The sequence below is a fragment of the Mixophyes fleayi genome, chromosome 1, assembly GCF_038048845.1.
Source record: "Mixophyes fleayi isolate aMixFle1 chromosome 1, aMixFle1.hap1, whole genome shotgun sequence".
NCBI lineage: Eukaryota > Metazoa > Chordata > Amphibia > Anura > Limnodynastidae > Mixophyes > Mixophyes fleayi.
Window position 1 is genome coordinate 70,378,644 of NC_134402.1, and position 24,101 is coordinate 70,402,744.

At 39.6% G+C, this 24,101-nt stretch overlaps 1 protein-coding gene across 8 annotated transcripts in view; it reads left to right on the forward strand.

Annotated features, from left to right (window-relative positions):
- The first annotated feature begins 3,107 nt into the window (after positions 1–3,107).
- MICU3 (mitochondrial calcium uptake family member 3) overlaps positions 3,108–24,101 on the forward strand; it is a 120,038-nt gene continuing 99,044 nt past the window's right edge. For 6 of the 8 annotated variants that reach the window (XM_075196252.1, XM_075196286.1, XM_075196260.1 and 3 more), the window contains exon 1: positions 3,108–3,484. In XM_075196252.1, the coding sequence (XP_075052353.1) occupies positions 3,167–3,484 (318 nt within the window). In that variant the 5' untranslated portion in view covers positions 3,108–3,166. The remainder of the gene's footprint in view (positions 3,485–24,101) is intronic. The other 2 variants (XM_075196294.1, XM_075196313.1) reach the window with 1 other exon arrangement.

Below are 24,101 nucleotides of genomic sequence, written 5' to 3' on the forward strand. Positions count from 1 at the left end.
ATAGAGACACTGCAGGGACGAGGCGCACTGAGATAGAGACACTGCAGGGACGAGGCACACTGAGATACAGAGACACTGCAAAGACGAGGCGCACCAAGATACAGAGACACTGCAGGGATGAGCTACATTGAGATACAGAGAATGCAGGGACGAGGCGCACTGAGATAGAGACACTGCAGAAACGAGGTGCACTGAGATACAGAGACGTACAGGGATGAGGCACACTGAGATATAGAGACAGTGCAGGGATGAGGTGCACTGAGATATAGAGACAGTGCAGGGATGAGGTGCACTGAGATATAGAGACACTGCAGGGACAAGCTACATTGAGATACAGAGACAATGCAGGGATGAGCTACATTGAGATACAGAGACAATGCAGGGACGAGGTGCACCGAGATACAGAGACACTGCAGGGATGAGCTACATTGAGATACAGAGACAATGCAGGGACGAGGTGCACTGAGATACAGAGACACTGCAGGGACGAGGTGCACTGAGATACAGAGATTGCAGGGACGAGGTGCACTGAGATACAGAGACACTGCAGGGACGAGCTACATTGAGATACAGAGACTGCAGGGACGAGGCGCACTGAGATAGAGACACTGCAGAAACGAGGTGCACTGAGATACAGAGACGTACAGGGATGAGGCACACTGAGATATAGAGACAGTGCAGGGATGAGGTGCACTGAGATATAGAGACACTGCAGGGACAAGCTACATTGAGATACAGAGACAATGCAGGGATGAGCTACATTGAGATACAGAGACAATGCAGGGACGAGGTGCACCGAGATACAGAGACACTGCAGGGACGAGGTGCACTGAGATACAGAGACTGCAGGGACGAGGTGCACTGAGATACAGAGACACTGCAGGGACGAGCTACATTGAGATACAGAGACAATGCAGGGACGAGGCGCACCAAGATACAGAGACACTGCAGGGACAAGCTACACTGAGATACAGAGAATGCAGGGACGAGGCGCACTGAGATAGAGACACTGCAGGAACGAGGTGCACTGAGATACAGACAGTGCAGTGTACTGAGGTACACTGAGATACAGAGACACTGCACTGAGATACAGAGACGTACAGGGATGAGGCGCACTGAGATACAGAGACACTGCAGGGACGAGGTGCACTGAGATAGAGACACTGCAGGGACGAGGCGCACTGAGATACAGAGACACTGCAGGGACGAGGCGCACTGAGATACAGTGACACTGCAGGGACAAGCTACATTGAGATACAGAGAATGCAGGGACGAGGCGCACTGAGATAGAGACACTGCAGGAACGAGGTGCACTGAGATACAGAGACGTACAGGGATGAGGCACACTGAGATATAGAGACAGTGCAGGGATGAGGTGCACTGAGATATAGAGACACTGCAGGGACAAGCTACATTGAGATACAGAGACAATGCAGGGATGAGCTACATTGAGATACAGAGACAATGCAGGGACGAGCTACATTGAGATACAGAGACAATGCAGGGACGAGGTGCACTGAGATACAGAGAAACTGCAGGGACGAGGTGCACTGAGATACAGAGAAACTGCAGGGACGAGGTGCACTGAGATAGTGAGATACAGAGACTGCAGGGACGAGGTGCACTGAGATACAGAGACACTGCAGGGACGAGCTACATTGAGATACAGAGACAATGCAGGGACGAGGCGCACTGAGATACAGAGACTGCAGGGACGAGGTGCACTGAGATACAGAGACACTGCAGGGACGAGGCGCACTGAGATACAGAGACACTGCAGGGATGAGGCGCACTGAGATACAGAGACACTGCAGGGACAAGCTACATTGAGATACAGAGACAATGCAGGGACGAGGCGCACTGAGATACAGAGACACTGCAGGGACGAGCTACATTGAGATACAGAGACAATGCAGGGACGAGGTTCACTGAGATAGAGACACTGCAGGGACGAGGCGCACTGAGATACAGAGACACTGTAGGGACGAGGCGCACTGAGATACAGAGACACTGCAGGGACGAGGCGCACTGAGATACAGCATACTTACCTACTTTCTTCAGCTCCCTTCCGGGAGCCAGCCAGTGGAGGGGGGCGTGAAGGGGCGGGGTGGCCGAAATCGCGTCATTTCGGCCCCGCCCCCTGTGACGTCATGACGCAAATTGCGTCATTTGACAGCGGGGGCGGGGCCAAACGCCGCGATTCACCGGGAATCGCGGCGTTTGGGATCTAATTCTGCCCACTTCACTAGGAAGTGGGGCACTTCCTAGTGAAGTGGGCAGAATTCGGGAGATTGCCACACTCGCCCGGGAGTCCGGGAGACTCTCACAAAATGCGGGAGTCTCCCGGACATTCCGGGAGAGTTGGCAAGTATGAGATACAGAGACACTGCAGGGATGAGGCGCACTGAGATACAGAGACACTGCAGGGACAAGCTACATTGAGATACAGAGAATGCAGGGACGAAGTGCACTGAGATAGACACTGCAGGAACAAGGTGCACTGAGATACAGAGACAGTGCAGTGTACTGAGGTACACTGAGATACAGAGACACTGCACTGAGATACAGAGACACTGCAGGGATGAGGCGCACTGAGATAGATACAGTGCAGGGATGAGGCACACTGCGATAGATACAGTGCAGGGATGAGGCACACTGCGATAGATACAGTGCAGGGATGAGGTACACTGCGATAGATACAGTGCAGGGATGAGGTACACTGAGATAGATACAGTGCAGAGATGAGGCACACTGAGATAGATACAGTGCAGGGATGAGGCACACTGAGATAGATACAGTGCAGGGATGAGGCACACTGAGATAGATACAGTGCAGGGATGAGGCACACTGAGATAGATACAGTGCAGAGATGAGGCACACTGAGATAGATACAGTGCAGAGATGAGGCACACTGAGATAGATACAGTGCAGAGATGAGGCACACTGAGATAGATACAGTGCAGAGATGAGGTACACTGAGATAGATACAGTGCAGAGATGAGGCACACTGAGATAGATACAGTGCAGGGATAAGGTGCACCGTGCACTGAGATACAGTGATGCAGGATTGAGCAGTACACTGACAGGGCCGCTTCCGTTCCTCTCGCGATCTTTCCCCCCTCCCCCTCTCGCCTCCCTCTCTCCCTGTCACTCCATCTCCCAGCTCATGGCTGCACTCCGCAGGTTCCTCCGGGCTATCAGTGCCCAGCAGCAGCTATGGCCCACAGCACCTACACGACTTATTACTATGCAGACCCCGGGGTCCTCGGCCTCTGCCAAGTCCTCCATGTTGTTACTGGTGTCCGGGGCTGCAGGGGCAGGGCTGGCGCTGGCTTGTTATGCCGTCTATCGTAACGGCAGCGTCCCGCACTGGGGAAAGCGGCATTATCGCGACATGGATCCGCGACTGACAGGAGACCCCAGGGCGGGTGAAGGTCGGAGGGGACCGAGCATCCTGGTGCCTGTCAGTGCTGCCAAGGAGACGGTAAGAGGAGGGCAGTTATACAGCTGACATACATCCAAGGGGAGGTGCTGGCACAGCCTCCAGAGCACCCACCTCTAAGGTTATACACAGCCCTGCCAGACCAGGTGCCCTCCATCTACTGTACAAGGACTCTGCTGCTGGGGATGATCAGAAGATAACGTGCACATAACATATTGATGCAATAATGTATGTGCGTTGCTAGTGACACATCATTGAGGTAGCAGACTGCCTTTATGATGTCAGCTGTACCTGCTCCTGTCACTGCTATTAATCCTTATGCTGTCATCATGTTAGCCTGTCTCCAGGCAAACGTATTACTAAAATTGGGTTTTACTCTCCTGTGTGTTGCATAACTTGTTTATTTTAATAATTATTGTCATGTAACACAATCTAGTATACCCTGCCCTTTATGATTTTTCAATGTAGTTTTTGGTGCTTGAGAATACATCATCATCATTTATTTATATAGCGCCACTAATTACGCAGCGCTGTACAGAGAACCCATTCACATCAGTCCCTGCCCCTCTGGAGCTTACAGTCTAAATTCCCAAACTCACAGAGACTAGGGTCAATTTTGTTAGCAGCCAATTAACCTACAAGTATGTTTTTGGATTGTGGGAGGAAACCAGAGCACCCGGAGGAAACCCATGCAAACACGGGGAGAACATACAAACTCCACACAGATAAGGCCATGGTTGGGAATTGAACTAATGACCCCAGTGCTGTGAGGCAGATGTGCTAACCACTAGGCCACTGTGCTGCCCACATACATTACCAGACCAAGGTTAATATCATGTATGCATTAATACTCAGTAAGTCTTACTTTATTATACTTATTCAGTCAAAGAATTTAACCACTGGCTTACTCCTGCCATCTTAAAAAGATATTCTTATGTATATACTTTATATTATAAATGCTGAATGCACACATGTTCATTTATAGCCAGGTAGCACATCGGAGATGTGTCAGTATTCAGGCATGTGATAAGTTCCATTTTGCCCTAACAGTAAGTGTATACAAAGAAATAAAAACAAGGCAACATCATTTGACAATCCACTTCTGACTGATAGAGCAGATATTGATCTTCCCGATATTTTCAGAATGTAATGCTCAGCAGTATAAGGGTCGTTTCTGAACAAGAACGGCTGTGAGCATGCCATACTTTACGGACTTAATTCTGAATTGTCTTAAAATTTGCCCCAAATCACAGGCGCAATTTTCATTGATTATAAAAGCAGTATATGCAAAGGGACAACTACTGCGAGGTAATCAGGGGAATAGGTACCATCACCTGGGGTAGATGGCTTTGAACAGCAGCAATAAATCACAAAAATGCAGGATTTTTGGTACAACTGACCTTAGCCAGTTTTATTGAGCATGTGCAAATAAACAAAACATAAACAAAAAGCCTTGCCTGTCTGACACTAACTAAATATTCCTTAGAGGCCCTCTCTCAAGTCTGAGACCTTGTGTCCCAGACTCAAACACCAAACAAAGTTTATTTGTTCATCCTTAGCATGTTCTCTCAGGAGGATCCAACCTCCTCCCCAGGTCTGAGAGAGACAGAGTGATCAGGGGTGCAACTCTTAATTAGTCTGCTGTGAAACATTCTCTGGGAAGATTTTCCCCACAGAGCTAAACAATCTCCCCGCGTATACAAGGCAGGAGACCTGGTACAAATATCTCTTTGATTTAGCGTTGATCCAGTGACTTTGTCACACTACCTTAAGATACAAAGGTACATGCCGGTCAACAACAGTATCATATGCGTTTGATTTATAGCAGTCATATGTCACATACACTTAGGTCCTACTTGCTCTCATGTTTTTAACCATTTTATTTGCAACAAACACATTCACTATTAAGTATCATTAAAACTGCTAAACACTCTAATACAGCAGAAACAACTACTGTCTTGTCTACGAAATAAAAAAGCAGTTTTGTTTTAACTATACAGACAAAAGCATTAGATATGCTAGTGACGAATGAATCACCAGTCTGCATAAGCAGAACATTCGCCACTCACAGGCCGTTTGCTGGTGCTGGGGACCACCTTCATCATCATCCGCTATTTGCACCTGCTCCTGACCACACACAAATAATATAGCTTACACAGGGACATATACGTCTTTGTCTTTTCTCCATCAGTTCACAATTTTGCAAACACATTAATGTATTCAGGCTACACTAGAACGCCCTCATCCAGCACGACTCAACTATCCAGACGCAAGTAGGCATAAATGGCACAATGATGCAAATCTGCATGAGAGCATATGTGTGTGCCCACATTTCTGGGAATGCGGAGACCAATTTCATGCAAGATACAGTATATAATCTGGAGTAGTACTAACTACGCACCAGCCCCTATATGCACAAGTGCTTGTACTCATCTAGCAAACATATTTCGAAGTACACTTCCATTTTGCGGTCTTTGAAAACACCATTGTAAAATCAATCTTGAAAAATGCGTTGTGTAGAAATGATAAAAACTCCCAGCTGCCAATTTATGATCACCCCATTTACACATTTAAACATTCATCATCATCATCATCACCATTTATTTATATAGCGCCACAAATTCCGCAGTGCAAAAAGGTTGCAAATTGTCTCCTAAAATACTGCTTGGTTGTGCCTCATTTATGTATTAAATTAATTAGAGAGTGAGTGGACTTTGGCACTGTCCTTATTACATGTTTTCCTTTTTTGTGTTCAAAATATTTTATTACGTTGATGTGATGTAACTACTACTGTTGCAGGGGTGCAGTGCTATGGAGCCCAGAGAAAAGGGGGTTGTGAATTATAGGAGTTACAATGTAGAGCAGGTACCACAAGATGATGGATTGCAATGCTTATTACAAATTTTGCTATGTGGCCCAGTGATGTAGTGTTCTGTGCTTTCTTGTTGAAGTGCAACTGGAAGTTGCAAAATACGTTCCATTATGAGTGAAGGTATGAGACATGATTCCGGTGGACTGTAGAGGTGGTGGAGAGTGTGCAGCACTCAGCTATGGACACCCGTAGCCCTGCCAAACTCTTCATCAGATTGTGAAAACTTTTGCTGCCATCTTGAACCACAAATTCTTAAAAGTGGATGCAATAGAACAAAAATCGGCACGGGATATCACATAAAGGCATTTGTACTTTTGATGCAGGCATGACCCCAGTTTTTCTAAGATTAATTTTCCTATACAGTTGAAGTGGTGCAAAGTTTTAACCAACTTAAATTTAATTGCATATGTTATGTGTTATAGGAATTACATCAGGCAGTTCTGCTAAATATACACCGATCAGCCAAAATATTAAAACAATGGGACTAATATTGTGTAGGTCCCTCTTGTGCCACCAAAACAGCTCAGACCCATCGAGGCATGGACTCCACAAGACCTCTGAAGGTGTCCTGTGGTATCTGGCACCAAGACGTTAGCAGCAGATCCTTTAAGTCCTAAAGTTGCAAGGTGGGGTCTCCATGGCTGTGAATTTTTTTTTCCAGCACACCCCACAGATGCTCGATCGGATTGCGATCTGGGGAATTTGGAGGCTAAATCAACACCTTGAACTCTTTGTCATGTTCCTTAAACCATTCCTGAACAATTTTTGCAGTGTGGTAATGCACGTTATCCTGGTAAAAGAGGCTGAAAACATAGAGGAATACCGTTGCCATGAAGGGATGTACTGTATATATATAATATATAATTTCTATATATGTGTTAGGAGACCTATCATGAAATCCACAATATCATCGGTTTTTGACACATAACATAGAGAAATACAGTTTAAAATGGAAAAAAGGTGTTGCACTACAATTTGTAACTCTGACATCGTAGTTTAGTGCTTCTTCTGGTCCCTTTTTCTTGGCATTGTGATTTGTACAGGTTTTCTAGGTTAAAATTTAGATTGGTGTTTATACTTCTGATAACTTGTACTAGATAAAAGGCTTGATACCAGAAGCAGTTAGGTCTGTGGATATTTATGTATTAAGTGATATATCAATGTCATGACTATATATATATATATATATATATATATATATATATATATATATATACTGCTATTGCTGTGAAATTACAGTTGACAATAACATGGCAGTGGAAATTTGTGCTGTGGTTGTGGTAGGACTGGGAATCGTGAACAATTTTACGGTCAAATATGGAACATATTTTGCAGAACAGTTCTAAAAATGTAGCTTATCACTAATAAACAGGCTCCACCAGATTAGACTGTAGCTAGTTATCTAGGTAAGGATAGTCTGCAATGCAGAACTTATTTGTACTTACCGTTATGCAGAGTCCAATGAACTTATTTATACACAACTGTGTTAGGCCAGTACCCAACCACAAGTTGAAACGACAGTGAAACTGCAAGTCAAATGCAAATGAGCTTGACGTGCACTTGTTAACTAGCAGTTTTATTTACGTTCCAGAGTCCTTTGGAGGTCGCTTCATTGACTTCAATGCACTAAACTTGTGTTAAAATTATTAAACAGAGCAAGAAGTGTTTGGAAAGTTACAATGCTAACGCAACGCATACAGACACAAGTGACTAAGCTGACATTGGAAATAATGGGCACCATTGTCAGACCCATTTACATGCGTTGTGCTTCCATAAAAATGCTTGTAAATGCGTGTAATTTAACATCCGTGGTTATGACCTCTAAATGGGGATTCTCCTGCAGATTTTATAAATAGGAATTACATCCCAGAAGTTAGGCTTTAAGGGGCATATTCAATTCTCGGCAGAAACGTTGTAAATCTCGAGGTCCACGCACAATTACCGTTATTACGGTAATCGTGCGCGGAAAAACGTAAATACGGTAGTTTTCTCGCTGGATTTCAGCTCACAGCTCCCTGAGCCGCGAGCTGAAATCCAGCTAACTATTACCGTATTAACGGTAATAGTTTTTCCGCGGCGCGGGAGAAAAACAATTGAATATGGCCCTAAATGTGCAGTTGTTTTAGCTACATACCGTATATATTCGTGTATAAGTCGAGTTTTTCAGCGCATTTTTTATGCTGATTAAGCCCCCCTCGGCTTATACTCAAGTCAATAAGTTTTACCAGTTTTCCGACCTCGGCTTATATTCGGGTCGGCTTATACTCGAGTATATACGGTAATTGCCATCTTTTAATATAAACTTCTGTAACTGAAATGAGATGTCAATGAAATACCTTATATAAGTAAAAGTGAGCTTATATTGTTAAACAGGGACATTTCTGTGTGTGTATAATTGTAATAGTTCAGATTAATAATATATTACACTTAATCATTAATGTACGTTATATTTGTTTCTCATAATGTACAGGGTTTACAGTAGTTGTGCTTAGGCAGACATGATTCATTGCTACAGTTACTATGAGATGCCTGTTGCTGAGTCTGTGACATTGGATAACCCAGCTGTACCCTGCTTGTCACAGTTAGTACCTCCTGCTATTTAACATGCCAGTTTGCATGAATGTTGCTATAACCCCAGAATAAGGAAAGATTACCCCTGTGTACATGAGATTTTGTGTTCTACTATTCATGTCTTACCATAAAATGACAATCCCAAGGGCAGTCCTCATTCTGAGTAAGCAGACCTTGCTATTATTTATTAGTCCAGCCTAAGATTTACTGTCCTCAGAGTTCACGTTAGTATTACACCAGCCTTTGTAATCCGATAGTCGGCGTCAAATGCACCTGAAAGGGAACCCACAGTAGAATCCCTGGTAAGATCATGTAGCACACTATGAATAATTCTGATATTTCCATCACAGTAGGGCCGGAGTACTGCTAGACTGAGGCAAGAGTGAATTTACAGCAGTTTTACCATTTTAATCACATCAAATATATTCAAGAGAAATAGAAATATAATTTTTAGAAATAAATAGTGGTATCCCTGTATACCCTGGCTCCAAGCCAGCTGTTGGAGGTCGCTCTCCAAGCAGCAAATTCTGACTAAACTCTTGTTTGAACAAGTACATTAACCAAGTCAGCCACATATGGGCAAGCACTGGGCTACAGGATTCATTTTCAATTTGGCAACACAAATAGATAGAAAAATTGGGCAATATCCATGCTTCAGATAAGACTGTATCTGCGGAGAAACATGTCTTAATATCTTTATCATCTTTATCATCACCAATTTGTACAGTGAAGTCTGCAGGAAGTTCACAACTGAGAAGCACCCAAAATAATAAAAAAAAACAACCCCATAAATGGTGCTGTGACATGTGCAATACTTATGGTCCTTTTGATGGACTAAATGGTGTATAATGTGTCCCCGTGAATACACTTACTTTGTACACTTTTCTAGTGTCTCCTGAAATGGAATAAAACAGATTATTTTTGCACAGGAAAAGAAAAAGAAAACTACAAAAATCTAGGAATAATAATCATTGTAAATATTTTTGGGACGTTGGGTTCCTAACATATTTAGGGGCCTATTTGACCCTGATCCTAGCAATAAACAGGATTATTTATCACAGTAATAGCAATTCATGTATTGGTGCAATATAACAAAAAATATATTGCCAATAATCACCTGTCTCGGTGATACTGGCATGGATTGGTTACCGCTCCAGATCTGTCAGTCCTATGTGGAAACTGGTGACGTTTATACAGTTTCATGATGTGTGTGTGTGTGTGTATGTATGTATGTATGTATATATATATATATATATATATATATATATATATATATATATATACCGTCCTAATCTCCACTCTGAGCCGCTCATCTTGTTTCAGCTGTGCCCTCCTCCACTTAGAATGTAAGCTCTATAATGAGCAGGGTCCTTCATACCCTTTGTTTTTATGTCCGCATTTATTTTGTCTGCCTTGCGTGTCCATGTTTACAAATCTACAATAATAATAATAATAATAATGTATGCCACTTTTAATTGGCTTTATTAGTACGAAATGTATTTATTGATTCATATATTGGTTATTTTTGTAATAATTTTGGCTCATCTATTTCCTATATTGGTTCACATATGGGCTCATATATTATTTGCGAGACTTAATACCAGCGCTGCTTATCCCCCTTTACCATGTTTATGGTTAGATACTGCAAGAACCCTAAAGCAGAAGTTATTATTACTCTGTACTATTATCACCTGTTCTTCTACCTGCAAAACTGTACAGGTGGAAAACAAGAGCACCTGACTCCTTAATCATAAAGCGACATAATCCTTATGTATAACAAATATCAGATTTGCAGCCATTTAACAAAAACTGACCAAGCCATTTACTTAAAGATTCATTATACGTGTTAAGTCTTATGTCAGTGTTAAACTGTAGCAGTGCTAGGTGTTAATCTGCAAGTGTTACTACATCTTATCACCAGTAGCTTGTAGTAGTGTCCTCACTACACCTGTAAATCTAATTAACGTGCTTTTATGTACTGAGAAAGCTTCTGCCAATTAGTGAGGTAATACACATCTAAAACAGTGTAGTCTGGCTCCTGCAATAATTTGCAGCACTTTTTGTTTGTCATGTAGTGGGATAGAACAAGAGAGGTAATTATAAGTGACTGTACCACAAAGCTACATTTGCATGTGTGTGAATTTCTCATGTAAAGCGTCTCACCAAAAATATTGTTTTTTTATAGAGCAATGTATATATGGTGAGCCCAAAGCTTCTAGCGTGACCCATTTCACCCGTTACATGATCTGTTCCCATTCTTTTATGATATCACTGCAGTAACCTGGGATGTTAAAGAATAAATAATGCAGCCCAGGTTAGTGCAGATGTAAAATTAATGGAAGAACCTGTGAGATGGTTTTTCTAGTATCCTGCAGTAGTCAAAAATACAATGAATTGTGTTGTGAATTATTATTATTAAAATGTATTTATGTGACGCCAATATACTTCGCAGCACAGAAAACAATTATTGGTAAAGTGCATTCTGCTCTATAGCAAATACAAAGTCCATTAAACGTTAATAAAAAATGCTCTGGGAAGTTTCTGCAGATCGGATCAAGTTGAGCGGATAACCCTAAAACTAATGCTCTTTAGTCATCCTCAGACTGAAGCCAGTTGCCTTATGTCTGGTTATGTTTCATTGCTGAACCCACTTACTGTTCCCTTCTTGTCTGCCTTATCTCCCCCACCCCAATAACTTTCCTTAGGTTTGTGGCTCTTTAGAATAGTCTACATTAAATAATTTCACACAATTTATTATTTTATATTCTGCATTCTCATTAGTATTATTATTATTTATTTCTCTAGTGCTGATATATTACATATATTAGATCATGATGATACAGATAAATCACATAAAGTGACATGAAACAGACAGTAAAGATGGTCTTGCATAAATGAACTTACAATCTGTGAGGAGTGGTAAACAATTGATACATAAGGTATCAGAATGACAATTATAGATGTTGATGGGGAAAATGCATCTGACTATTGTATCGCAGTCACTGATATTAAACCAACCATTGGTGATTGGCATTTCTGTACAACCTTCCCTGGTGTGGTTGGAATGAGAAGAGATGTGGAAGGTTGAGACATGAAATGTCTACAACGACTAGTCAATGTTTCAAGACATATGGGACAAGTATGGGACAGTGGCTCAGTGGTTAGCACTTCTGCCTTACAGCACTGGAGTCATGAGTTTAATTCCTGACCATAGCCTTATCTGTGAGGAGTTTGTATGTTCTCCCCGTGTTTGTGTGGGTTTCCTCCGGGTGCTCCGGTTTCCTCCCACATTCCAAAAACATACTGGTAGGTTAATTGGCTGCTATTAAATTGACCCTAGTCTGTGTCTGTTTGTGTGTTTGGGAATTTAGACTGTAAGCTCCAATAGGGCAGGGACTGATGTGAATGAGCGCTGATGATGACGACAGTCAGCTGGTGACAAACGTGACTGCCCTTCACCATTTATATTACCTGAACCGCCTCTTCTGGTCCTGGAGAAGGTTTTCACTTTTGTGCTTCATGGGCAGTCTTGTTATTTCCATCTTGGAATAGCCAAGTGTCACTATATTAGTGTGTATATGCGTCACTTTGATGCACTTCACTTTCCTGCATCATTTTTACATTTAAAGTAAAGATTGATCTTAACATTCCCTTTCTACCAGATGTGAGAGAAAGGTTTCACAGGTTTAAGTAATGATGGCCAGTTTATTGTTCAGCTGATTTTTGCATTTCTTTTTACCTTAAACTAGGATACTGAATATTCAGGGTTAGGTTAATTGAATTAGCCTGCCTACAATTAGGAGGCTATTCAAATGCAACATTGATCTGTTGTGTGTGTATTTTAAATGTAGTTCTTTCATTTTTTGTGATTTACCTAAGTGTCCTATTTGTAAAGGTTTCACTTTAGTCAGCCATTCATTGTCTACAGTTTATATATTGACCTCCAGGAGAGGCTGCTGGGAACACCTCACATGAGGTGAGAGAAGACTCTGTCACATGATGAGGCTGTTACCATTGTCAGAGTTACTCTTACCACGCCCAGTCCACAAGAGCTGCCAACAGGTCATGTGTTCAGGATTTCTGTCTGTAGAAACAGATGGGATAATTACTGACCCAGAAAAATAGATGTTTAAAGAAATCCAGAAAACATGAGCTGCTGGTAGCTCTTTACTTGAGGACTGAGTTTGGGCACCTTTTGCTCTAGTCTAAGCAGTTTGTAAAACCACACAACCTCTTCTGTAACAGACCTTGGTGCAGACTGTAGCAGTGACTTTTACATCCACTCTGAACAGCAGAGACTGACAAACCAGTGAGAGAAAGGCTTTTCTAGATTATAGACATTCTTCTCATGTGCCTTTTATCCAAGATAGTCATTTGTGAAATATAAATTACGGGAAGCTTGAGAAGTGTGTAGACAATAAGCAAAACTCACAAAGCTCTTATGTAATTTATATTTGTATAGTCACGTGTTATAAACACCTATTGATGGGCCAAATCCAGACTGTGCCATTATAGTTTGTAATATTGGTAACTATGATGTGTGATCATCATATAATGGACTTTATTGATGTCCTATAGGAAGTGGTGGACCTCTAATAATCTCCATATCAGATGTATTTTATTCATATATAAATATACCAACATATTTGTAAATTCATCTACATCTTGGGTCATGTTTTGTGTGAAAACATTTGGGATAATGACTGGGCCTTTCACCTGTGTGGAGGGAACATAGAAAATCTCTATTATTATTATTATTATTATTTTACATAATGCACTAGGCAATAATGTATAACGTTTTAGCTCCGATGTGACAGGGTTGTGGAAGTCATTACTGAGAAGGTGTCACAACTTTCACTAGAAACATCAGTGACTGGTATTAGCGCAACTAAACTGAGAGGCGCGGAGTCTAACGCACTACTGGTGTTCGCCAGGGACCCCCGCAAGGAAGTTTGGGCTTTGCTGCGTGTGATGCGCAGGTCGCGGTTCTCCCAGATAGTTACCAGCGCAGTGAATGGAGAGTAGTCAAACAGGCCGAGTCTAAACCAGAGGAGCGCAGTACAACGGAGAGAAGGCAAATCATAGTCAGGAACAGTCCAAGGGTCAAAACCAGTGCGGGCAGCGAAGAACAAGGGATGATCCGAAAGAGAAGTCAAACTATAGCCAAGGAGTCAATACACAGTAGTAACACAGAAACAACAATGCTGGAGCTGGAAGAACCAATACTCTGGCTGCTTTATATACCCTAAGGTGCCTCCTGATTGGGTTAGGGAGATTTTGGTGGTTTAGACATGCTGGCTGCAGACAGGTGAGCAGAGATAGCGTTCTGCTGCTAGGCAACCGGACGTGGATTGCGGAGAGAAGGTGTCTGCATCCGGCGCCCTGTGGAGAGCGCGGAGAAGGCACCTGACAGAAGGATACAAGCTAATGTCTGAAAGACCATCTGTAATTCTAGACAAGAGGGCATGTTACATGTGTGGAATAAAGTGGATTTGGGTATAATTTGCTATAACACACAAGAGTATACCAGGCTGTAAAGAGAGAACAACTGGATCCCATGACCAGGGGTGCCATCAGAAACTGGGGCTCATTACTCATTAATCTAGCAACAGGAGGAGGAGGTTCTAGAAAAGGAGAAAATCAATGGTTGCTTACACTGAGAGGATGACATTTTTACAGAGATGAAATGAAATCCAATGGAGGGTTGTACACAAGAGGCCAAGGAAGTTAAGGGACCATATGTAGTACTCTTTTACTAACTGAGGTTGGGGTAGTCAGAAAGAAGTGCATTGGGCAGAATAATTAACAAATATTGACACATTGTTTAATGATTTTGTGATAAGGTGGCAATAAAATATTTTTTTCACGTTGTCCTTGTATTAAAATATGCTACAGACTTAGGTCACTTAAAAGACTAGGGGGTATATTTACTAAACAGCGGGTTTGAAAATGTTTCCTATAGCAACCAATCAGATCCTAGCTTTCATTTATTTAGTGCATTCTGCAAAATGACAGCTAGAATCTGATTGGATGCTATAGCAACATATCCACTTTTTCAAACCCGCAGTTTAGTAAATATATCCCTAGGTATAGGATAGAATGGAACGGTAGTTTACTTCAGGGAGTATCAGTCAGGCTTTCTGGCCTGGGGCCATTACAGCCACATGACCTAGTTTACTACCTTTCAGAAGCTAGTTTATATTTGTTCCTGAAAAGTTCCCCATTTTCCTCTACTTTATATTGGGTGTGATTCTCACTACCTATCCTTGTTCTCTGGGCTTTATAAATTAATACTTATTGAAGTGAGGTATTCAGATAATAAAAATAAATGCGTCATAACAAAGGTAAAGAAATATGTTATTATGGGTATTATATTCTTGCAGGAACCAATTTATGTCTGCTCCAGTCTCCACTTTTAATTACTAGTGGACTTATGATTAATTCACAATGAACATAAGGTGAATATAAAATTGTGGACTTGTAGAACATAATGAAATTAAAATCTGATTAGTAGTTGATATATTAGTTGGTAGTACGCAGTAGATTTGTAAATAGAGGATCATGGTGACCCATTGTACCATGACAGGACCATGTTTTGGTTTCCCATTCATAGATTAAGAGCCCTTAGGCTAAGCCTGTATGGTGTGTGACATGATTAGATTTACCTGCTAATCAGTTAAATGTTCCTGGAAGCTATTTTCAAATGTTGGCAACTATGTGTCCGAAGACAATGCTAACCGTGATATTGGGTAGCATGAATACTGTGCCCAGCATCAGTGAGCTGCGTTGCCCAGGTCTTCCAGGAACAGCCTGCCTTCTGGGATTCCGAAATGTGTTACGTGTTCTATCACAATGCAATGCAGAGGACTGTATATGGTCCCCCGATTAGTGAGGACGAAGTTAGGTACCCTGGTATCTAACCAATGAGAAAAGATAAGCAAGGGCTTGTATTAACAAAATTGATCATTGGGATGCATTATGACTGTCTAAGTGTAACACACAATTAAGAAATCTGGACTTATACTTTATATTCAACATTTAAATATGTGCATCGAAGTATCATACCAGCAGATAATTATCAGCAAATAATGTAGTCTTTGTTATCAAGGAAGGCTTTTCCTGGACAGGGCCCCCTAGTGGTAAGAGAAAAGAACATCATGCTTAAGTACATTGCACAGCTCAACAGAGGAAACAGTTGTAGCTTTCTCGTTCTTTGTTTGTTTGTTGTTCCTTTGAAACACATAATATAAATTACTCCACATAGTTATTGAAGGCTCTTTTTGCAGCTTTGCTAGCTACAATTACAGGCAAGCAGACCTGTTTATTATTGGTCTATTTCAGTGTTGGCTAGTCTGTGACACTCCAGGTGTTGTGAAACTACAAGCCCCAGCATGCTTTGCCAATATATAGCAGCTTATTGCTGGAAGGGTATGCTGGGACTTGTAGTTTCACAACACCTGGAGTGTCACAGGTTAGCCAACACTGGTCTGTGTAGTGCTATACTATACATTCTGGGCTGTTATTATCCCTAAATCTTGAATAGGTTATCGTCTATCATCAACCTGGCGGTACTAGATTTTGCCCATAACCTGTATATAAACTTCCATTAAACTTGTATTATTTTCCAAAAATTACAGTGATTCATTTGAAATTAATTTAAATCAAATCTGTCCAAGTTTATGCACTGCGGGTGTAATGGAATTGTTCCATAATCCCAGCTATATTTATACATGGAACACGTTATCTCTGGATTATGTCATTGTGACATTCAAAGTGTGTATTATAAGTCACTTCGTGTTCTAAGATAAACAACTGATATTATAATTTGTGTTTGTATTCAAGGTAATTGGCATTACAGTGCTTCTTGTTCACGTGATTTCTTGCTAAATATAGACATGTTAAAATGCCTTTTAGTGCTTTTCTGTCTAACTATCTCAACATTACTTAGTAAATGGGTAATGTTAGAGATCAACCCCTTATTTAAATGACTAGACTAGAACCATACTTATTTCAAATGGAAACATATTTAGGTCTGTGTATTTTTTCATGTGTTAAAAGACCACTCAACCTAAAATATAGGATCCCTTTTAAAAAATATTTAAATGGCTACTAATGCCATTCACAAATAGAGATGGTGTCTCCATTTTTGTCTCAAGATGGCTGAAGGAGACTGACTGCAGTGCAGGGTTGTCAACTCTAAAATGAAAAAACAAGCAACCGCTTAGTGAAAAACAAGCCCAAACAATCCTAAAAAGAGCTCAAAAAAGCCAAAAATTAATTATTTTTTATTTATGATACAAATATCAAGATAATATTAATAGTAATGGGATCTGCAGCAGTTTCTGCAGTTACAGTAACTAAAGATTAAGATTCAGGAGTTATAGCTGCACTTTAGGGGTTTGTTTTCTCTGTACACTACAATATATCCCTAGCTTTACACTATAATTACACACATCATGTTCTGTCTGGTCGCATATATACAATGCATACAACACTCTGAAGTTTACCTACCAACACCTGAGGTCACGCCCACGTAAGAGACCAGCAGCGTCCTTACACTGACTAAAGCGTTATTATATACAAGGCAATAACGTTTATTGAAAAAAAAATGTTGTGAAGCCCAAAAACCCGCAACCCGCGACCACCATAAAATCCCCGCAACTCTGAAAAAAAACAAGCCCAATTCAGCTTGTTATAAGCGGAATTGGCAACTATGCTGCAGTGTCCTGCATGAATTACAGACAGGATGTCTGCTGTGTGTAGGAAAATATCTTCCCTCACTATCAGAATACTACTTCAAATATCTTTAATTCTGAGAAGCTCTTGAAACTTTTACTTACATATTAGTGAAGGTCAGTAGCTCTTTTATATAAAACAGGTTTAGTGACGTGTTAACAAAGTTCTAGTTATAGTAAGATAATAAGTAATATAAAGTAATTTTTTGTTACCATATAGTAATGTAATTTTAATAATTTTTAATTCATTTACAACTTTGTGATAGTATATTTTATTTTGTGTATACTAATCCCTCCGTCCGAGGTTAGTGTATGATTCTCTGCCATAAAATTCCATATAAATCAGCATTTCCATTTTTTTCTTTGTCTATGTCTGGCAAAGACATGAGCTGAAACAAAAGGGTTCATCTGTGTGTGTTAATCTTTGTATTTAAACCATTATTAGGGAGGTGAGCTACAATATATTATATTCTTGCTATCTGACTCCATCTTATTTAGCTCTTTCATAACTTAGCCAATGATTTATATTTCAGTGTATCTATACCATTACTGCTTGGGCTGCCCCTTGACCAAGGAGCCTGGAAAAAGTGTTCTACCGTAATCCACCATATTATATTCTTTGTACTCCAAAGAAAAAGGTAGTAATCCGCACAGGGTTGGGATATGCCTCATCTAGATATCAAAAATCATTGTCATGATGAGGGGGTGCTCTTTCCATTATACAACATAAATAGGACAAAAAGAGAAGAGAAACAGAAATGGACTATTAGAGCACTCCTAATCCGATCTAAGTGATTGAGAATATCTCTCACATTCCAGGGAAATATCTGGTTTAATAATGGTATGGTGGGAACATATCAGATGATCCAACATTGACATTTTTAATTTTTGTAGGGCAAATGCCTTTATTAGTATTAACAAGTTAAAAAACATATCTCTATTGAGATTCCCTCTTAATATAAAAGTGAAATAAAAGAGAAAAAGAAAAATGTGAAAGCAAGTGCAAAAAGTGTGTATAAAATATTTACCACGGACAGTAGAGCTAGGAAAATAGCAGGGGTATGTAATTATTATGTAATCCAATAAAAGGGAGCAAAACAGTACTTAAGGGTGTAGTTCCCATGAATTGTTTGCCAACCCTCTATACTTAAGGTTAAATATTTATAAATCCTGATAGAAAATGGATTCCAAATTGATGTTATGTCTTGTCTGTGGTCTAAATGATAGACAGGCAATAGCATCCAATTAATTGTCCTTAGTGTGAGGACTAAATAATCTTGGAGATCTCATTACTAGTCAAGGAATGTTGCTACCAGGACATCAATAAATTTATTGGATATAGATTAAATCTAATTAATCCCAGATATATGGATTAAAAGATTGACCAGCATAACATAGGTTTATAAACTGTTTGAATTCAGGGTCAGTAATCCCTTGGTTAGTATAATTGTTAGCTGATCAAAAAGTAAAACCCTGCTATGCCTGGGTGTAGTCAAACGCTGATTGTATATTTATAAGTATTATCACTTGTTGTGTTTATTAATAGGACATTAGTTGCTTAATTCATAAATACTGTGAGCCCACAGAAAGAATCCAGCGCTGTTTATTTGTGTAATATACTGCACACATAAGCATTGTCCCTTGTATCAGTTAATAGGACTTTAGTGCGTGGATATTGTGAGCCCACAGAAAAATATCAGCGCTGTTTATCATATAGTACACTCCGCATATAACATTGTCCCTCCTTGTGAGAACATAACTCAGCGCCGATTAGTAGCAGAAAGTTATTGCTAACCCAGGAAAAAAGCGGCCTTTTAAAGAGTATTAGAATCACTGACCATTAAAATAATTGGTTTTGTGTCAGAGAGCGTTCAGCGGTACCGCCGCTCACTAGCTCCTACTTCCGGGTATGATGTCACTAATGACATCAATTACCCATAACCCCCAACGTACGTTTCACCAAATATAGCTTTGTCAAGAGGAACAGATTGTAGACACGGACAGTGTCTTTGTAGTGGAGAGTAACCAATCAGATTCCGCGATTATGATAGACAGGAAAAGCAGCCAATGAAAATTGCTATGCATGTATTCCACAGTAAATATGCATTAAATGAACGTTAGACACTGATGATTATCAAAGAAGTGTATAGAGATTATATACACAGTGGTAAGTATATTATGGGATACATTTCTGGATAATAAAATAGTAGCCATTATAAATTAAGTTTAATGACAGATCAAAAAGACACATAAAATGTCAATTTGAGAAATGTATGGACATAAAAAATTTTTTTTATTTGTATGAAAACCAAATACAAAATACCATAGTAATAAAAATGACTATATATGTCTTCCACAATGTATTTATAAACACTGGTAATAGTCAAGAGGATATACTATTGGTAAGTATTTTTAAATTAAATCCCTGACTGATAGCTATTGGAAATAAATAAAAAAAAAGGGCATGTATAGAATTAATTCATGTGGAAAACCATGTAAAAGTAGAATAAATGAAGAAAATAGAAGTGAAGAAGTATAAATTCACTGTTTAATCTACCAATGTTCAAAAAAGTTTTTTGTTTTTTTTAAAAAGAAATATTGATCGAGCATATGGGATGTTTAAGAAAACTCCCAAATATGGGGTGTAAGGATTGCTTACAAGGAGGTATATATGTAACGGATAAAGGATCAGCCTAGGAAGCAAGCATAATTAGTATTTTCGTTTAGACCACTGGGCATCAGGGAGTCAAAAATAAATATCCATCTGCTCTCCCTTTGGAGCAGTTGTTTGTTCATATCACCCCCTCTTATGCCCAAATGTATCTGTTCAATGCAAAAACCTCCAAGCCACGAGCTGAACCCCCATGTTAATTTAGAAAGTGTTTGGCTACAGTGGTAAGTTGTTTGAATCTCTCTTTATCCGTTTTAGCATTTCTGATAGTATCAACATGTTTAAGGATACGTATCTTCATAATTCTACTAGTCATGCCTATGTAGAATTTTTTACATGGGCATCTTAGGGCATATATTACACCCTTAGAGTTACAGTTAAGGAACTGATTGATTTTATGTTTGTCCCCAAACTTATCCTTAAATTCATTGGTTTTAACCATGTATTCACAGGCCTTACATCCTCCACATTTAAAAAATCCTGTGGAAATAGATATTTTACGCTTAGCTGTACAGAAATGGCTTCTGACTAATCTGTCCTTCAAGTTTTTGGTTCGTCGCCATGTCAGGCTTACATTATCTTCCAAAACTGTTTTTAGGACATCATTAGTCAATAAAATTGGCCAATGTTTTTGTAAAATTAATCGTATATCTTTCCATTGCTGACAAAAGGTGCCAATAAATCTGTTTTTGTTAGATATGGTTTTTGGTGTTGATGGGTATAAAAGCTTATCTCGATCTTTGTTTTTGGCTTGATAAAAAGCTTTCTTAATAATCCGTTGGCTGTAGCCCCTTTCAGACAGTCTTTCTTTCAGCTCTTTGGATCTTATTATAAAGTCTTTCATATTCGTGCAGTTTTGTCTAATGTGTAAGAATTCTCCCTTAGGGATATTATTGACTACTGAGGGATAGTGGAAACTAGTATTATGTAAAATACTGTTTGCGGCTGTCTCTTTTCGATATAGATCTGTATCAATCACACCTCCTATCCCTTTTTTTTATTGTGATATCCAGGAAGTTAATTCGTTCCAGACTCATTTCGTGGGTCAGTCTTAGGTTGTTTTCATTGGTGTTCAAAATAGTGACAAATTCCTCAAACCGGGAGGGACTACCACTCCACAGAATGAGGATATCGTCTATATACCGAACCCACATAGTTATGTGGTCAGTAAATTTTTTTAAATCATCACCAAAAACTATCTTTTTCCCACTGACCCAGGTAGAGGTTGGCGAAAGTTGGTGCACACGCCGCCCCCATAGCTTTTCCTTGGGTCTGGAGGTAAAAATGATCTTCAAATACGAAGAAATTCTTTGTCAAAATGAATTTTAATAATTCAATTAGAAAGTCGCTGAAAAGAGAATCCTGATTTGTTTGTAAGAAATATCTCACTGCTTGGATTCCTACAGAGTGGCTAATGCTAGTATATAGACTCTCCACATCACATGTTATCAACCATGTGTTTGAATCAACTATTATGCCATATAGTAATTTAAGAACATCCAAAGTGTCCTTGACGTAAGAGGGTAGGCAGAGAACGTATTTTCTTAGATGTACATCTAAAAAGATGTTTGCTTGTTCTGTTAAACTGCTTATCCCGGATACGATCGGTCTACCAGGTGGAGTTTTTATTTTTATGTATCTTTGGCAAAAGATATTATGTTGGAATTCTCGGATTGGTCACCTGTAGGAATTCATATTCAGTTTTATTAATAATTAGAGATTTAAATGCTTTCTTAATGATGTTATCATATTGTTTCTGAAAGTCTTCGTAAGCATTCGAGAAAAGACGGCGATAGCAGGTTGTGTCTTTCAATTGGCGATGTATCTCTCGTCTGTACATATCTACAGGCCAAATAACCACGTTACAGCCTTTATCAGATGGTTTAATTACCACATCAGTCCAAAGTTCCATTTCTTTTAGACATCAAAATTCTTCCCTGCTTATGTTATTTTTAATAGTTTGAGAATTTATTTTAAGAGTATCTAGATCTCGTGATACCAATTTTTCAAATACTATGATCTCTGAACAATTTGTGTCTTTAGGAAAAAATGTGGATTTTTTCTTACAAATTGGTCTACGAGTGGATACAGAATTATCCAACTCTACAATTTGTTCATCCATAAGTTGTTCTAAAGCATTGACTGCTTCCATCTCCTCAATACTGTTTAATGGTGAGGCAGATCCAGTTGTGTTATCATTATAGCCAGTTGGGTCTGGTGTGTCTTTGTTAAAGAAAAGGGATAGCTTCAATTTTCGAATAAAAAGGTGTAAATCTTTTTCCCAAGAAAAACGATCAAAGTTGGATACTGGGGAGAAGGAGAGACCTCTTCGTAAAAGATTTGTGTGCTTATCCGTAAGAAATTTATTGGACAGATTTATGATCTGTAGGGATTGGTCATTTATTTCCCCCTCCATTGTCGTTGGTTGTATTTGCGGTTGTCCTTCCAACCCCAACGATTTCTGTCCCTTAGACTTCTTACTGCCTCGCCTGGTGGCTTTGAAATGGGTCCTCCCTCGTCTCCCATCCTGTGGGGATTCTCTAAAAAGTGACCTCTATTAAGGAAAAGTTCTCTGCCCCGATTGTCTGATCTGCTATTAGTCATCTCATTATCTGACGTTTCATAATCAGACGAGTCATAGCTATCAGTGGGATCTGTACTACTTCTATGGAGAGTCTTTTTATTCCATTTGAAAATTGTACCCTCTGAGTAGTCCCTACAATCTCGAGCAAATTTATGTTTTTTCTTTTCCATAATGAGTTTTTCAGATTGTTCCAAATCCCCTTTGTATTTAGTATATGTCGTTTGAAAATTAATATCATTCTCAAATTCTTTTAGTTTAGAGCTAATTTGTTCTATCTCCTTGGAATACATATCCAAAATGAGTGTATCATGTTTTAAAGTCACTTGCATTAGTTCTTTAGAACACTTGAGTAAAATAATTTTCCACTCAGTTTTAAGTTCTGCAGTAGCTAGCTGGTATGCAGGGTGCACTCTTGGTCTCAGACCCCGTGGGGTCAAAGACTGTTTTAGATAGTTCTGTGTGGTGGTGAGATTCCACCAAACTCTACTTTGTTTGGATAGTAAGATTTTTAGTTTATCCAAATCATTCATCCAAGTATTATCTCCCTGATCTACATGACCCTTGTTTTTATCTGGGAAAATTGAATTAATATTTTCATTCCATTTCTCACACCTACTATTGAGATCTGCCTGAAGACTAAAATTAGCCATGATACTCATAAATCAGTAGAGGAAAGTAAGATATTGGTTATTCGCAATTTAATAAATGTTGAAGATATGCATGAATGTTTGTTAATATATCATTTGATGTGTTCCAAAATCATATAACATCTATCATAGAACCCGTGCTGGATACTAGAAACTGAGAATATCACTCAGTAATGAAATAGTCGAAAGAAAAAGGGAAGTAATCCGCACAGGGTTGGGATATGCCTCATCTAGATATCAAAAATCATTGTCATGATGAGGGGGTGCTCTTTCCATTATACAACATAAATAGGACAAAAAGAGAAGAGAAACAGAAATGGACTATTAGAGCACTCCTAATCCGATCTAAGTGATTGAGAATATATCTCACATTCCAGGGAAATATCTGGTTTAATAATGGTATGGTGGGAACATATCAGATGATCCAACATTGAAATTTTTAATTTTTATAGGGCAAATGCCTTTATTAGTATTAACAAGTTAAAAAACATATCTCTATTGAGATTCCCTCTTAATATAAAAGTGAAATAAAAGAGAAAAAGAAAAATGTGAATTAATTCTATACATGCCGTTTTTTTT